General features: G+C 46.6%; 1 protein-coding gene across 2 annotated transcripts in view; it reads right to left on the minus strand.

The window, feature by feature from the left end:
• Positions 1–16,730, minus strand: part of Hel89B (histone acetyltransferase 1) — a 328,644-nt gene that overhangs the window by 103,771 nt on the left and 208,143 nt on the right. For both annotated transcript variants that reach the window (XM_055068322.2, XM_055068321.2), the window contains exons 19-21: positions 12,723–12,816; positions 10,775–10,851; positions 6,279–6,396 (exon numbers count right to left, since the gene is read on the minus strand). In XM_055068322.2, the coding sequence (XP_054924297.1) occupies positions 6,279–6,396; positions 10,775–10,851; positions 12,723–12,816 (289 nt within the window). The remainder of the gene's footprint in view (positions 1–6,278; positions 6,397–10,774; positions 10,852–12,722; positions 12,817–16,730) is intronic.

A 16,730-nucleotide genomic window follows, 5' to 3' on the forward strand; every position in this document is an offset into this window, starting at 1 on the left:
TCCGTTGCTGAGAGCTTGTTCAATTCTATCCGTGTTATACTTCCTTATGTCAGCTGTCTTACGCTTGTTGATTAACTTCGAAAGTTCTGCCAGTTCTATTCTAGCTGTAGGGTTAGAGGCTTTCATACATTGGCGTTTCTTGATCAGATCTTTCGTCTCCTCCGATAGCTTACTGGTATCCTGTCTAACGGAGTTACCACCGACTTCTATTGCACACTCCTTAATGATGCCCACAAGATTGTCGTTCATTGCTTCAACACTAAGGTCCTCTTCGTGGGTTAAAGCCGAATACCTGTTCTGTAGCTTGATCTGGAATTCCTCTATTTTCCCTCTTAGCGCTAACTCATTGATCGGCTTCTTATGTACCAGTTTCCTCCGTTCCCTCCTCAGGTCTAGGCTAATTCGAGTTCTTACCATCCTATGGTCACTGCAGCGCACCTTACCGAGCACGTCCACATCTTGTATGATGCCAGGGTTAGCGCAGAGTATGAAATCTATTTCATTTCTAGTCTCGCCGTTCGGGCTCCTCCATGTCCACTTTCGGTTATTCCGCTTGCGGAAGAAGGTATTCATTATCCTCATATTATTCTGTTCTGCAAACTCTACTAATACCTCCCCCCTGCTATTCCTAGTGCCTATGCCATATTCCCCCACTGCCTTGTCTCCAGCATGCTTCTTGCCTACCTTGGCATTGAAATCGCCCATCAGTATAGTGTATTTTGTTTTCACTCTACCCATCGCCGATTCCACGTCTTCGTAGAAGCTTTCGACTTCCTTGTCATCATGACTGGATGTAGGGGCGTAGACCTGTACAACCTTCATTTTGTACCTCTTATTAAGTTTCACAACAAGACATGCCACCCTCTCGTTAATGCTATAGAATTCCTGTATGTTACCAGCTATATTCTTATTAATCAGGAATCCGACTCCTAGTTCTCGCCTCTCCGCTAAGCCCCGGTAGCACAGGACGTGCCCGCTCCTTAACACTGTATATGCTTCTTTTGGCCTCCTAACTTCACTGAGCCCTATTATATCCCATTTACTGCCCTCTAATTCTTCCAATAGCACTGCTAGACTCGCCTCACTAGATAATGTTCTTGCGTTAAACGTTGCCAGGTTCATATTCCAATGGCGGCCTGTCCGCCATTTCACCGAGCAGCAAAGCCAGGGAAGCGGAGCGCAGATGGCAGCAGCGTCTGTCTTTCGCCAAGCACACTTTATAATTTCCAAAGTTTCTTCGGTAATTTTTGTATCAACCGACGCGGGTCAAATATTGATTCGTAACAACCATTCTCTAGCACGTTGCAAAGTAATGGGGCTGGCCGGGACCCCAGAAAAATTCGTATAATCCAGAAATTCGTATTAGCCGTGATCGTATCATCGAGATTCCCCTGTATGATGTGTTGCTAGATTGCGTCAATGCTAATTGCATTACCATTGACAGTCATTGTGAGATGGCTTTCTTTTTCCTTTTCTAACTCCTAATCTCAACACTGTTTCCACGATCGCCTCCTGGTTACAATAATGAAACACTAGACTGCAATGCAGCACAATGTCGCAATGCCCTAGTATTTATTACAGTAAAACCTCGTTAAACCGTACCCGCTTAAACAGTACTTTCGTTTTAGAAGTAGTAAAGTCAAATGCCCGACTCAGCGGCCATTGAACACAATGTGTTTTGTAACCGCATAAACCGTACCAGCTTATTGCGTACGTATCGGTTAACACATAGTGTTTCCACTTTTCGTTGCGCAAACACGGCGGTGCGTAGTCTCCATTAGGCGGCCCGGCAGAACAACAAGCCTCAGAGATCAGCACAACGGCCTCTAAGCACCCTGTGCATTTGCGCGTGAAGTCTCATCAACATCAACATCATTCGGCGCCGTGCCAGAGAGCATTGTGGCGTCTTGCAAGCGAGAACTCGTGTCATGCTGAAACTCGGGAAAAAAGTAGACGCCGGGTGTTCAGCATAGAAGAAAAATTAGACGTCGTTCGTGCTGGCACGAACGACGTCTGGCACGCGACATGCTGGCACGCGACATGGGTCTGCTGTTGACTACGGTGTGTGGCATTTAGAATGCGAAGAAGTTGCTCGGCAGTGCTGCTGCAACGGCGAAGAGATGTCGGCTACGAGGTTGGACTTTTCACCATCGTTGCCTCTGTAGTTGCTGGAGTGTCGACTAGCGACAGTGATGAGGACGGCACAGAAAGCGACAGCACGGGCGATTCAGGCCTGACAGTGGCAGAAGCGGTACGTCAGCCATATGAATGCAATCGTCGCAACGAGAACTGCACCCCTCAATGAAAAAGGCGCCCTGTGACTTCTGCAGCGCTACCGCGTGCGTGCACGGAGAATACGTAACACCAATGAGGAATCTGCCATGCGAGTGTTTGCCGAGAAGAGGGGGCTGGCTGAAAAGCTAGCTCGCAGCTTCAGCAAGTTTGAGGCCGCTGTCGTCTCTGCTGGGCCGCCGCAGCATCAAACAAAAATAGCACGTTTGTCGCGCGAAGTGAATAAATACTAAAAAAGAAGGATGGCTCATGGCGCTTTTGCATGGATTATCCGCACCTTAACAGGGTTACCAAAAAGGACGTGTATCCCCTACCTGGGATTGATGACGCCCTTGACTGCCTCCACGGTGCTCGCTACTTCTCTATTGACCTTCGCTCCGGCTACTGGCAGATTGCCGTGGATGATCTCGACCGCGAGAAGACTGCCTTTGTAACACCCGACGGTCTTTATCAATTCGAAGTGATGCCGTTCGGTCTATGCAACGCTCCTGCCACTTTTGAACACATGGACTCCCTTCTTCACGGTTTCAAATGGTCCACGTGCCTGTGCTACTTGGACGACGTTAGAGTAGTCTCCCCAACGTTCGCTACGCACCTCGAGTGCCTCTCACCAGTCCTGGATGTTTTTCGTCGAGCCGGTCTGCACTTTAATGCTTCGAAGTACCAATTCGGCTGTCGCCAGATTACCGTCCTTGGGCATCTCGTTGACGCGAACGGAGTGCAACCGGACTCAGGCAAGATCCATGCTGTTACGCACTTCCCTGTTCCAAAGTGTGTCAAGGATGTGCGCAACTTCATCGGCCTTTGTTCGTACTTCCGCCGTGTCGTGAAAAATTTCGCGGCCATAGCACGACAACTAACCGAGCTTTTGAAAAAAGACGCCCTTTTCCAGTGGGGCGATAACGAGGCCTCTGCATTCTCACATCTAATCGACGTTCTCACAACGCCTCCCGTTCTGGCCCATTTCGATCTTTCTGCGCCTACAGAAGTCCGTACTGATGCCAGCGGTCACGGAATTGGCGCAGTACTGGCACAACGCCAACGCGGCAACGACCGTGTTATCGCTTACGCCAGCAGGCTCCTCTCACCCTCCGAGCGCAACTATTTCATCACTGAGCGTGAGTGTCTGGCCCTAGTTTGGGCGGTTGCGAAGTTCCGCCCATACTTATATGGCCGACCCTTTTCTGTTGTCACCGACCATCACGCGCTTTGCTGGTTATGCTCACTGAAAGATCCTACTGGAAGACTTGGTCGCTGGGCCTTACGCCTCCAAGAATATTCATATACTGTCACCTACAAATCTGGCCGACTACACAAGGACGCTGACTGCCTGTCTCGTTACCTGGTAGACGAGCCTGACGACGCCAACAGTAGTACCGCCAACGGCATTTTCTCTGTGTCTGCCTTCGCTAACATCGCCGATGAGCAGTACCGAGACCTATCGCTGCGAGCACTTATCGAGCGTCTGCGCTCTACACCTACCGACGCATCCGTTCGCCGATATGTCCTCCAGGGCGGCATTCTGTACCGAAGGAACTTCCTCCCTGACGGCTCTGATCTTCTTCTTGTCGTGCCAAAACATCTACTTTTCGTCTGTGTCTTCCTACGTAACAATATTGTCCTGATAGGTCGTAACAATATCTATCATACCACCCCTTCATAAAGAGAACCTCCTTATGAGCTTTGTTCACTAGGCCCCTTGGGCTGGCACAGACACCTGGCTGCAGAAGTGATTGAGGCATCATACAACAGTACAATTCTGGAAAGCACCTAGCAGCTGCATATCCATCACTGGCTCTCTGATCCTAAGTTCTACAGCCATTGTCAGGTGAATATGACTTGAAAGGCTACTTACACTCAGAGCCTTCATTCATTAACATGGTCAATTCTACCAAAAGAAAAGAAATTCCTCACCGATTGTATTGGAGAATGCTATCAATGAGGCAGCCTGCAGGTACAACACTGGAACTATATTCATGGCCACACAGAGTTCTGCACCTCACTTGGTTTGAAACCCGGGCACCATGCTTTTGTAGAGCAGCACCACCAAAGAATGCCATAAAAATAAAAGTGTGCGTGTGTGGGGGGGGCACTACATACCACACACTGTAAAACAGATAGGTGAAGATGCTTATGAAATAGGTTTGGCGGCGATAGCTTTGAATGCAGTGTGCAACGACCTGGGCAGAGATTTGCTGGTACCACAATAAGAAGTTGCGCATGACGCTGTTTTCACGCGAGACGGGTGGCTATATAGTGTTCTTGATTGCGCGCGCCTCGCACCTTTGCTTGTTCACATGGGATCTAGTGGCCGGAAAACATATACGATCGCAGTCTGCAGCACGGAAAGGCAGCGCGTTTCGGTTATGGCCTATTAAAAGCGTGCACTACGCTTCCGACAGCGCCATGCACTTTGAAACAGATAGGTGAAGATGCTTATCGCAATAGGATTGGTGGTGAAAGCTGTGAATCCTGCGTACCACGAACCCAGAGAAGATTTGATCGTACTGAAATGATAAACTGAGTGTGCGCCCACGTTCTAACGCGAGACAGGCGGGCGAGTATTGCGGTGAAGCTGCCACAGTGGGCAGCTATATACTGTTCTCGATCAAGTGCACTTCACGCATTTTCTTGTTTACATGGGATCTAGCAGCCGTAATACGTATAGCACGATTACAGTATGGCAATGTACTGAACGTTGGTGCCGAGAAATTTAATTTTCGGGAATGTATCAACCGGCAAAACATCACCGTTGGGTAATTTTTCGTGCTCTTGATTGCAGATGTTGGCGCTGGGAAAACGTAACGGGAATGTATCAACGAAGTTCCACTGCATTGCAATGGACACTCACTGTCAATATGCTGGTACAATGAAGAGCGGCAGGTGCAGCGAGCCAATTCCCCTTTGTGCTGCTTCTCGCCTGAACTTTAACTGGGTGCACGAGAACAGAGTGCGCACAAAGCCATCAGGCTTCTCGGGGCACCTAACATCTGAGCCCAACACAGATTACATTCCAGATAGGGTACGAGCAGCCGCACTCACCTGCACCCCATGCAAAACAGTGGCCGTCTATAATTGCTATCACAATAAAAAAGAAGGAAGAAAAAGAAAGAAGAGCTCGCAACCTAGACATAAGCCGGTCCCTCTGCTCCAGCATGGGAGATGACATGGAAGAAATTAGCTTGTGGATTCTAGTCGAGCCAGAAGGAGAGAGTGTCAACGCTGCCAGCATGGAGGAAGGAAAGCATAGGAGAAGCCCAGGCTAGTTGGAGAGAGTGTGGCGGAAGTCTCATGGTGTTTTTCGCAAGGAAGCACTGGGCCTGGTATGCTAAACGTCAACGTTGTCATGGCAACTGTGCTCCCGACGTTCTCGCTGTTGCTCTAGGTGTCTGAAAAGTGAGGTAAGGTTTTTTTGGCCCATGTCTTTCTCACAGCACATGCTGTTCGCGAGACAAGCCGACTTTGGAGTGTGGTGTGTAAGCTTGAAAGTTGTGTTCAGGGTGTTCGAGTGTGAGCGTCAGCCAGCAACGGAGACACTGAAGTAATCACGGCGCGGGTCTTCATTTTTTTCTTCAACGTACCATGGAAAAGCACAGGAGCGCTAAAACTGTTCCAGAAGTTTTGTAGGCTTTGTTCTGATGCACGTCAGCAGCACACACTTCCGGCGGCTCGTAGTAATGCAGATTCAAAGCTTGTACCTATCCGCTCCGGCGAGCTGATTGGAGGCGCAAAGGGAGAGGGCACACCAACGTAGCTGCGCTTCCGGCTTCAAAAACGTGACTTCAAAAACGGGAAATTCACTTTCTGTCCCCCTCTAGTAATGAACCAACATGAACATTTCTTGCAGTAATATGGCCTCTACAACTTGCAGTGTAGAACAAAAATTTGGAATGGGACCTGGTGAGGCGGGGCCCTTTAGGATACTAGTAACCCACTGAGAGCAAACCAAGGCAGCACATGAGGTGCCAGCAGCTGGCCATGCCCACCTGCAGCAGGGGGCTCTCCTCCCGGCGGATGGACTCCATCAGGGGACGGATGACCGGGTTCAGCTTCTCCGGCAACTGGTTTAGCCGCACCAGGAAAGTGGCCAGCGAAGACTGCACCCTGGAACACAAGGAGACCCGACGCTGTGTGGGCACACTTCACAATATCTAAGCACACTCTTTGCAGAAGATTCAAAGTACGAGTCTTCGCAGCGGTGCTACAGTGCACGCAAAGGGTACGAAAAAAGCAAGAAGGGATGGGACAGGATGCTGACTTTCAACTAAGCTCCCACTAAACTAGATCCCTAGTGGAACATTGATATGTTCGTTTTTGAGTGATCTATAGCACTAACAAACGTTTTTCAGATGCTCAAAAATAGGCGCTCTGACTACATTCGGATGGTCGTGTTTTGTCACCTAATTCCAGACTAGAGCATCGAGAAGCACTCTCAGTGGTGCTTTTGGAAGAGCCAAGAAATTTGGTTGCCTTACGGTCACATGACCCCACCCTTTCCTGCGACTGCACTGGCAAAGGGGGACTCTAGCTGCTTTCTCTGCGACGACGACCATCACTGGCAACGATTATTATCAGCAGCCAATTAAGGCTGCATTGCATAGGTTCCCCTTAGCTTTCATTTCCTTCCCTTTCACTGCTCAAAAAAAAAGAAAACATGTAGGTGTTTGGTTGGCACAGGATCTCTCCTACTTGGATCCAGAGAGTCTCCGCAATTGGGCTGCTCAGATATGGAGGATCGCAGTAACCATCCAAAGATGCCACAGCTCTTAACCTCGGCTAACTAGCAATCTGTCCTGCCATCTTTTTCTATAGTACTTTGCATGTGCTCCAACCCTTCTGCAAAGAATGCATCAACAACTAGCCCGCAAGCAAAGATTATTAAACTTGAGATTACGAGGTTTAACAACATAATGGGGCGACTCCAGGTTACTTTCGACCACCGGAGGTTCTCCGAGCTGCACCCAAAGCACGGTGCCCGCAGCATCTCCTGCCTTCCGCCTGAAAGGAATAAAGCCTGCAACCTCACGCTCACCAGGGCCACAAAGCCACCCTGCCTGGCAGGTCACTCTTGCGGGGCTTCACTGACAAGATCACCTGGCCACGTGGGACTCGCTTCACAAACTGCTTGTGGATGCATTCACTGACATGTACTAGTATTCAGTCTGTTATAGCCAGATTTGCCTGGCCAAGTACGACAGATTCGAAAGCAAATGAAACACGAAGAGAGAACAACCGGTGGGAATAGAACAACGTGGGCCAGACCGGGGCCCTGCGTAAGTGATCAAGCAAGGGAGCGTGCGCTTAATGTAAGCAATATGGAGGACAGTGTGCATTCGTGCGACTTCATGTGGATGTGAGCTCCAGCAGAGTACGGGCCGAATTTATTCGCCCGTGCTGCAAGTTCGCTCTAAGCGAAGCAGCTGAACAGTATGCTCCAAGTAATCCAATTTAAAATGCGTGTGTTTGGGTCGCGACTGGAAGAAATTTTGAATAAAGTGATAATTCAAATAAAGTAGCTTCGTTAAACGAGGGTTTACTGTACTCTGGTAGTACAGTAAACTTGTAAAAATGGAACAGTAACCGGCTGCGTAAGTACAGCAGTCAAGAACTCTTGTCGTCATAAGATGAGCACTAGTTTCGAGGCGCAGGTACATCGATGCAGGGAGACCGGTTTCAAGGACTCTGTCGTTGTCTCATGTGCAGGCAAACTTCTGAGGAAGTTTAAGTCCTCCAAACGTGGCTTGGAGCAGCGTAGTAGCCCGGTAGTAAAAAAAGTAGCAGTAATGCCACACGTTCATTCTCTCTCACACAGATTTAAGAAAGTAGGGGGCAAGATATGCCGTCAAAGTTTTGTTGTCAGGGCCTAATAAAGTTGGGAAGCTGGGAGCAGCTGTCCAAAGAAAGAGAGAAGGAATAGGAAAGAACACAGGCTGTAAAATAAACCATGAAAAAAACGCCCGTGCCCTGTAAGATTGCTGTTCTTTACCAAATCCCTTTGTGCTGTGGCCTTTCGTACATAGGGCAGAAAGACCGATGAATTAATTTGAGGCTATCGGAGCCTTGGAATTCTTTAGACAAGAAATCTACAAACCTGCCAAAGCACTGTTTTGAATGGGAGTGTATACACCATTCTTTGATGACACAAAAATCTTGTTTGTGCACAATGAAAGTGTTACAAGGGAAGTGTGGAAGCATTCCACATAACAAGAAAAGGTAGTGGGTGTGTTAGTCAGCCTTCCGCATCCTTATCTTTGAAGGAGATGGGCTTGCTGAACAGGGGTGAACAACGGCGTTAATCTCACCCGCTTCCACATGGCAATGTTTTGGGAATGACAAGTGCTCTTTATTCACATCAAGCAAGCGCATGCGCTTGATGTAAGGCTTCAAAAAGCCATCGTGTTTTTTCCAATAAACGCAGTTGTAAGTCAGCGCCATGTGTGTCCCATCCTCTATTCTCTTGTCCGGTGTATGTCATTGCGCTGCTTTTAAACATCACGGAAAACCACCAACTCGCCTGATCTGCCATTCTTCTTCAGCACAATATATGCAGGAAATTGACTAGTAGGCCCCTTTCTTTTCTTTTTTATTTTATTTGCTAGAGTAATTATGGTGCCATTTTTTCCCCCCAACTTGTCAACTGAGCTTCCCACAGAATGCCTCGTATCTATGAAGAGGCAACGACGTGTGCTCCAAGGCCCGACCTGGGCAAACGGGCCATACCCCGCCCAAGACCGCAGCTTCGAGCCCAGCCAGGGCTCGCCAAACATCACTTTCCCTCCCCTTTTGGGTAGGCCCAGACCCGTGCTAATGAGAGCCACGCTGTGTGAAGATACGGATCCTAGGAATGAGCAGAAACACAGGAGCTTGCGAGATCTTGGAAGCATTTAATCAAAAGGAAAGGCAACAACTGTATAAGTGACACATAAGTTAATTTGTCAAAAAGAAACGCGTCATCTACAAATGTTTTGTTAGTGTGAAGCGAGGTGTGAGCACATGCATGGTGGACATGTGTTAAGAAAAAAAGAAAGATTTATAAGCTCTGCATAGATAAACAGCAGAAAGTATGCGCTTGTCCTTATGGCTTATGCCCTTCTCTTCCTGTGATAGTGTTTTTGGTACTATACATTCATTACTATGATAGACTGTCTACAAGTTTCTCAAATTTAGAAAACTGCCTTCCAAGGCACTGCAAGAAAGGCAAGGTGGGAGGATGACACTTTGTGCATTTCCTGATGAGTCATCATAATGGGAGAGCAATTAATTATCGATTTATTGTTCAGTTAGTAATGTTATGTTTTCACATAAAAGAATTCAATCACAGATTTCAGGCATATGCACAATTTTATTATTGACTGCATGCATTATAAGCAAACAAAATATTATTAGTTGTGCAAATAATGAAATTTTCCAATCGGATTGAGTATGAATATCCGGAAAAAACAGGCTTTGAATATTCAATAGAATATTTTACCACCTCTAAACAAAGTAAAATAAAAGAACTGCCATGTTTGGCAACAAAATGCATATTTACATTATTTGAGGAGCTCCATTAAAGAGATTGTAAATGAGAAGAAAGGAAATGTGACTGTATCAGGCACACTATGGCTGCGATGGTAATTCAACGAACAAAAGGCATGTCAGCCAAGGCACGAAGAACTACAGTGCTCATTGAAAAAGTGAAGTGCATTAACATATCGTAGTGCACCTCGTTTTAATGATGACATTGCCCAAACAATGAGTAGATTTGCCTAAAATCTGGATAAAAAATTGGTAGCCTGCCTAAGGCACAACATGAGTGTTTAACAACTGGAAGCAACTGCGCACAAATGATTTCCTCTCTGCATACGTTCACAAACGTGCGAGTCTATGCAACAATCGTGGCTCTCCTGCCGTGGAACCATGTGCAAGACTGCTTGCCTCAGTGTTTCCTCCTGCAGACGGCAAAAACACTTTTTGTGCCATAGTACTCAAACGAAACGAATATTTGACTTCAAATAGCGAACTCTCGAATCAAACAGTGAGAAATATTCAATACGGATTAAAAATTTAAAGAAAATTATTCTTTGTACGTTGCTTGCAAAATGTGCCATGTCAGAATGTCCCGTGAAACACGGTAGTACCTTCGGCAAAGTGGTCCCTTGTAGCAGTGCGGAGTACATTCGAAGCAAAATGAAAGCACATTGACCATGCAAGGGGTTCAATTCCCCTGACGCTCAATGTCTGCTGCTTTCTTCTTGGTCACCACTTGACGGAACAGGCAAAAGGAAGTTGTGTCCACAAATGTGGATATAGTGCGCTTGAAAGGGACCACTCCAGTATGAGAGGAACTTGCATTTCTCTGCTGTTTTCTTTGTTAGAAAATTTATAACTACACCGGGCAAATTTCCCATTATGCAGCACTTTTAAGCAAGAAAAAAGAAAAGGTAAGAAACAGAGAAAGGAAAGGGTGGTCAAGCATCGTGTTATCAGTCCACTTGCTTACCTGGTAGTTAATGAGATCTGGTCCTTCTGCATCTGCTGAGCTGTGCGTAGCAGAAACTTGCGCTTCTCCTCTAGGTTCTGCACACACAATGACACGTCTTGTCAGCAAGCTCCTTCCCAAAACTTTAAACAACTTCCCCGTGCCTCTCGCATATCAAACAGACTTATAGCCCTTCTTAGGCTAAGTTCCACACACTCGTGACCTCATCCGAGACCAAATCAACACAAAGCTACAGCAGAATCCCCCCCCCCCTCCGAGTTCCTCAGAAACAATACTTCGTAGCCTAAGAAAAATTTTTTCTGTAACTACAGATCAAACTTCAGACCAGCACTTCGACTGTACCATTGTATGCACACCTTTGGCCCTTCAACTTGACCCTTATTCCAAATTGGTATTTTGCCACTTTCCAAGCACTCACGGACAACTAGCGCTAATCATTGGGTTATTTAGGAACCATTAGTCAGTTTCGGTTTTAAATTGCACTTTTTTCCCCCTGCTGTATGCAGATTCTTAAAGTGACTCCAAAGAAGGGGCGTGGTCAGCGCGATGAGCACTCGTAGTTTCAAAGATGGCGCTGTGCACCACTCATGCCCAGAAACATCTCATTTCGACAGATTCTAATACATCTGCACGCAAGGCTTTGGAAGCAGCACTGACTTGAAGAAAACTGGTTCGTCAGATTTTGGAATGTAGTTTCGCTTTCTTCGCCGAACTGCTTAAAGCTGCCATGCACCGGCGCAAAAATATCCTCATTGTTCGAAAGGTCACAGTTCTTATCTGCAGGGCATTAAAATTCTTCAGTGGGGATCGTTTGCAAACGGCCGTGCAGGGAGCAGAGTTTCATAGAAAAAGACGGCCAGGAGTCGACTTCGGCACAGCGCCAGGGCTAGTCACTAAGGGCTAACGTTTTCTTTCATATACCGAGAAATGTTTTACATAGGAAGATGATATCTGATCAAATATTGCACAGGTGCTTTGCCATGAAAATTTACCTTCAGAACGTTTCCAAAGGCTTCTCAGCGCAGGGCAACAATTACATTGTTTATAACAAATTATATAACATTTTTGTTTCAATATTTCTTTTCAAGTTTTTTTAATAAACATTTTGTTTGGTACTAGTACCGTCAGAAAGAAAATTCCTCCTCTTCAATTTGATACTATACACTTTACTATCAGCATAAGCTGTGATAGAAAAGAAAATACTTACTAAACAACCCAAAAACTGCAGTTTTTCCAGCAGAAAGGAAAGCGTTAAAGGATGAGACATTTAAATACCCAAAATAAATTTTCTTCTCTATTCAAATTTGCAAAACTCATCGAGAATACGCATAATCAACAAAAAGAAAAAAAATATTTAGTGCAAAACTTTTCCAGTGTGACGGGGTGCAACAGCAGGCAGAACACTGGAAGCGGGCCTCACCCCAAGCCACCTTATGTTTTTTTTTTCTTTTCTTTTTAGAACTTGTGCACACAGGTCTCGTCACATAAGCACCATATATGGCCCCTGCATTTGCTTTGCACCATGTGCATGACACCCCTATTGCACTGGCCTGTCTCCTCTGACCGTGCACTCAAAAGAAAGCGAGTCGCGTGCCACAAGTCTCTTTTCCTTGTCCCGAGTTTCTGCACTAAATCAACAAATCATACTTGCTGCCGGTCACTCGGTGCTGGCTGAGGACATTTATCCAGGAACTCCATACTCCATATCGAAACTTGGCAAGGAAAAAATTTGCTTAGCGGTCTACTGCCTGCAGGCAATGCTCATTTATAAAGGATTAAAACAAGATTTTGTCCAGAGATCTTCAAGTTATAGAAACTGCGCAACATCGCTTCACAATACCACAAGAAAATGTGTGTTGTGTTCAATAAATGTTGTACAACTGCCAAATCAAGAGTTCTCGTACAGAAGTTACAAACCAAAGGCGACAGGAGTGAACAACGAGCTCACCTCGAGAACCTTTGGCTTGACGCGTACCTCCTGCACCAGGCCGTGGAACACTGTGGTCACTAGCTCTATCACTTGGTCCACTGTCAGTACCACACTGAAAGGAAGGCAAGAGACGCAGGTGTTTCGAGGTGACTGGTGAATGCTGAAGGTACAGTCAAACTCATTCATTCAAAGTGGTTTGAAATAAAAGACTGCGCTCGACATGCAAAGACACCTTCCGATACAGTTGAGCAGGACCCAGCTGAAAGATGCGTTGCCTTAACCTATTTCTGATTAACCAATGTCGGTTGCAGCACTAAAATATTCCCAATCAAACGAAGCACATGACAGCACCACTGGCTTAATCAGTCTAAGTGGGTGTACACTAAACGAAGACATTCGCTCATCATTCACAGAGGAACGGGACTGCACCATGACAAGAATTACAATCATGTTCCAGAGGGGGGAACTTTGGGCCAGTTGGTCCGACATGTTTGAAGAGGAAAAGAACCACGGCTTCAGACGGGACGTAAGACGAAGAAGTGGAAAGGACAAACGGTACCGCTCGTTCTGTCCACTTTTTCGTCTCGCGTCCCATCTGAAGCTGCGGGTCTATTCTGCTTTAATTACGATCATCATCAGCATATTTCATACAGACTACTAGAAGAAGAAAGGCTGCTCCCATCAATGTTCTGTTATGCCCAGGGTTTGGACAGAATGTATGGCTCAAAACTTAAGTGCAAGTCAACAGCAGAAGAGTATGCATTTGGGCTGGTTGGTTGATGATTGCGAGCAGAAAACAGCGCTAAACAGGACGCGCTGTGGTCCGTGTCCCTCTTGTCTTCCCGTCGTTTAGAGCTTTTCTGCTCGAAATCACAATTCAAGGATAGCTGAAGGAATTCAAGGATGCTGAAGGCCAAAATTCAAGAAAGGAGAAAAAAAACCAACATTATTCAAACATATAGACTAAAAAATACAACCACAAAAGCCAACAGGCAATGAAGCTAAGGAATGCATAGGAGTAATAAGCTGTGCATGAAACTGAAATGCAGAAATTATTGAGGAAAGGGAAAATGAAAGTGGAGACGAACCCACAGCCTCCGCATTACGCGGAGGCTGTGGCAACTACCAGTTGTCAACAGTCATCAATGTGTCCACAACAGTCCAACCTCGACACATCAAACACAGATATATTGGATTGTTGCATATATCAAACACTTTCTATATCACCTGGAAAATCGCATGCATTTTTAATTTTTTATTTCGAATGGAGTCGGACGGAAAATGGATATATCGAACTCTGCCACCCCTGACTCCGTGCGCTCTGTTGACAAGCAGTGAGCTTTCCTGCAACACCCTCGAAGATAGCAGAGGCGCGATGGGTGTTCCCGACTGCTGCGCACTACACAGTTGCATACATCGCTTGTGCCGAGGGTGCCATTTGAATGTAGCGGCATACGCAAGTGGCAGCTTGACTAGTTCGACAATGTCAACGACGCATTTCATTTGGTGCCGAGTTCTGCGCCGACGCGCATCGTGAGGAATGGCGGTTTGCTTCCACAAAGACGCGCAGTCTTTGTGGAAAGCTGGGCTTGTGGTTGCGTCTTGCGTCTTTGTGGTTCACTGGGCTCGCTCGTAGGCCCCATGGCAGATGCCACTTAATACTTTGTTGTTGACAGTGTTTCAAAATGCTTCGATTGATGGACGTTGAGAGAGAGAAAGACTTTATAGAACAAAACAAAATTTGAGGCCCCGTGGTTGGGGCCCCTAGTCCAGGGCTCCACTGGCATGAGCGGCTCGCTGAGCTAGGTCTAGGAGATCCAGTTGGCTATCCTGATCCCTGTCCACGAGCCGCGCCTCCCGCTGCCTTTTAAAGTCTTGTGTCTTTAGCTGTGTGGAATTTATACCGCATTTATTCGCATAATGATCGCACTTCTTTGTAAAAAAAAATTGACGCAGATTCAGGGGCACGATCATACGTGTGTTAAATTTCCCACAAAAAGAAAAAATGTTTGCATGCTCACGAGTGCAGACTAGAGGAATCAAAAGGCACCTTTGTTGTTGTTGACCACAACCATTATAAAGCCTACAAATAATAAGGCCAAGGCAAGTTTGGTTGTAGCTTTTTTTTTTTTTTTGTGGAAGTGTGGAAAGTGATGAAAGGAATGAAATGGGGCCTTTGCTTAAGAATGTTTGGTGCGTGCAGACCACTTGGTATATCTTGAAGAGGCGTTCGCGTAGCATTCGACAGCATTTGACAGATGGTAAATGCAATCATCATTAGCTAGACTTGGCACACGACATATCGCTGCGGCAAGTTCAGAATGCGATCATGACACAGGAAAGAAAAAAAATAGAATTTTGACGACAAAATTCAGGGGCGCGATCAATACGCAAGTGCGATCATTATGCAAGTAAATATGGTATGTGTCATTCTGCTTGGGCACATCCACGTGATGTGCAGCAATGGTTGGGTATCACGGCACCATGGGCATTCGTCATTGTATGGAAATAAATAATGGAAAGATAAAGAAACATTTCAAGACTGTCTTTAAATACAGCATAGCTTATGGATCACAGCGAAACAAACTGGACCAAAATCGGTCCAGCAATTGTGCTACGCTTTCCACGAGCGAGGTGATTGACAAAAAAAAAAAAAAAAAACGCAATTGAGAAAACTGGCTGCAAAGTTTTAAAAGCACTGCAAATTTATTAAAAAGCACCACGGCTGCAATATTTTGAATCATTGCTGTCAGACATCTTCTTACACCTGTGCCTCTTTGTTTGGTGGGCTTTTTGGATGCCTTCTTCAGGCGATCTTTATCCTTTTCTTGAACCCTCGGGACGGCAAGGGCACCAGGATGTACACTCAAGGTAGCACACATTTCCGAGTAAGCTCTTTGGCTCCTCGAATTATATTTCACGACTGCCTCGTTTACCGCTGTCTCTACCGCAAAATGTGAGGCATGCTCGTCCTTTGACAATGTTGACCCAATAACTGAATGCAAGCTTTCAGCTGTATTCTGGGTCCTTCCACCCTTGCAGCGCTCCAGCAAGCGGACTACTGAAAGACGTTGATACAAAGGCTTGGGCAACTCTGCTCATAAGCTTGTATTTGTGAGCAGGCTCTGCTTCTTTTTTCACTTCTGCTGCTCTCTGCTCACACCAGCTGAGAGGGCCACGGGGGCACAGCTCATGGTGGGGGTCACTGTCGGTAGATGTCACGTGATAATACGCGGCCATGACAGCTTTCTGCATTGCAGCAACATCGTCAGTGTTCTTGCTGATAGCCAGGCCATAGCAGTTGGTGAGCTTTTTTTATCAACTGTTGTGCGAGCCCACCTTTGCCACCCAGCGGTTCCCCTTTCTTGGCCTTGCTCACAATGGAGCGAAGGCCAGTGCCCATTATTTTTTTCACATGGTTTATGCAGTCTTCTTTGTTGCTATAAACCCATATGGCTGCTCATCTCGCAACGCCTGGAAAACACGGCTGTCTCCATCAGAGACGACTGCAGTATATCGCAGGTCGTTCTTGGCCAATGAAAGGCCAAAAAGCTGCAATGCGGTTGGCACTGATGCTGCTGCCTCCACTGAAAGTGTCTGGGGTCACTCTCTGCTGGGCCCAGGCTACACCCAAGGCAGAAGTTTGACAGACCAACACTGTCCAGCACAAGCTCTGTGTGGAATTCTGTTATGCATCCAACCCCAATGTGGGAGCCATGACCGCGCGTGAGCCAAGTGCCATCATAAACAACGGTCACATTTTCAGTGAAGCCAACCTCGATCTCGCTGTACACCTTCTTCATAGCAGCTACAGCATGCATAAAGATGTTGTTGGCAGCCTCCTTTGCAGCAGGCTGGAACAGCCCTTTCAAGTGGCCCTGGAGTGTTTTGTGGTGTAAACCACGATGGGGATACATTTATTGTGGCCCACAAATCGTTCAGAGCTGTCTGCCCTTTCCCTATTGCTTGAACAGCTTGCATTGAGCGAATGTTCACACAAACACCCTTGCACTTTCCTTCCTTTGA

This window comes from Dermacentor andersoni, chromosome 8 (genome assembly GCF_023375885.2).
Source record: "Dermacentor andersoni chromosome 8, qqDerAnde1_hic_scaffold, whole genome shotgun sequence".
Lineage (NCBI taxonomy): Eukaryota > Metazoa > Arthropoda > Arachnida > Ixodida > Ixodidae > Dermacentor > Dermacentor andersoni.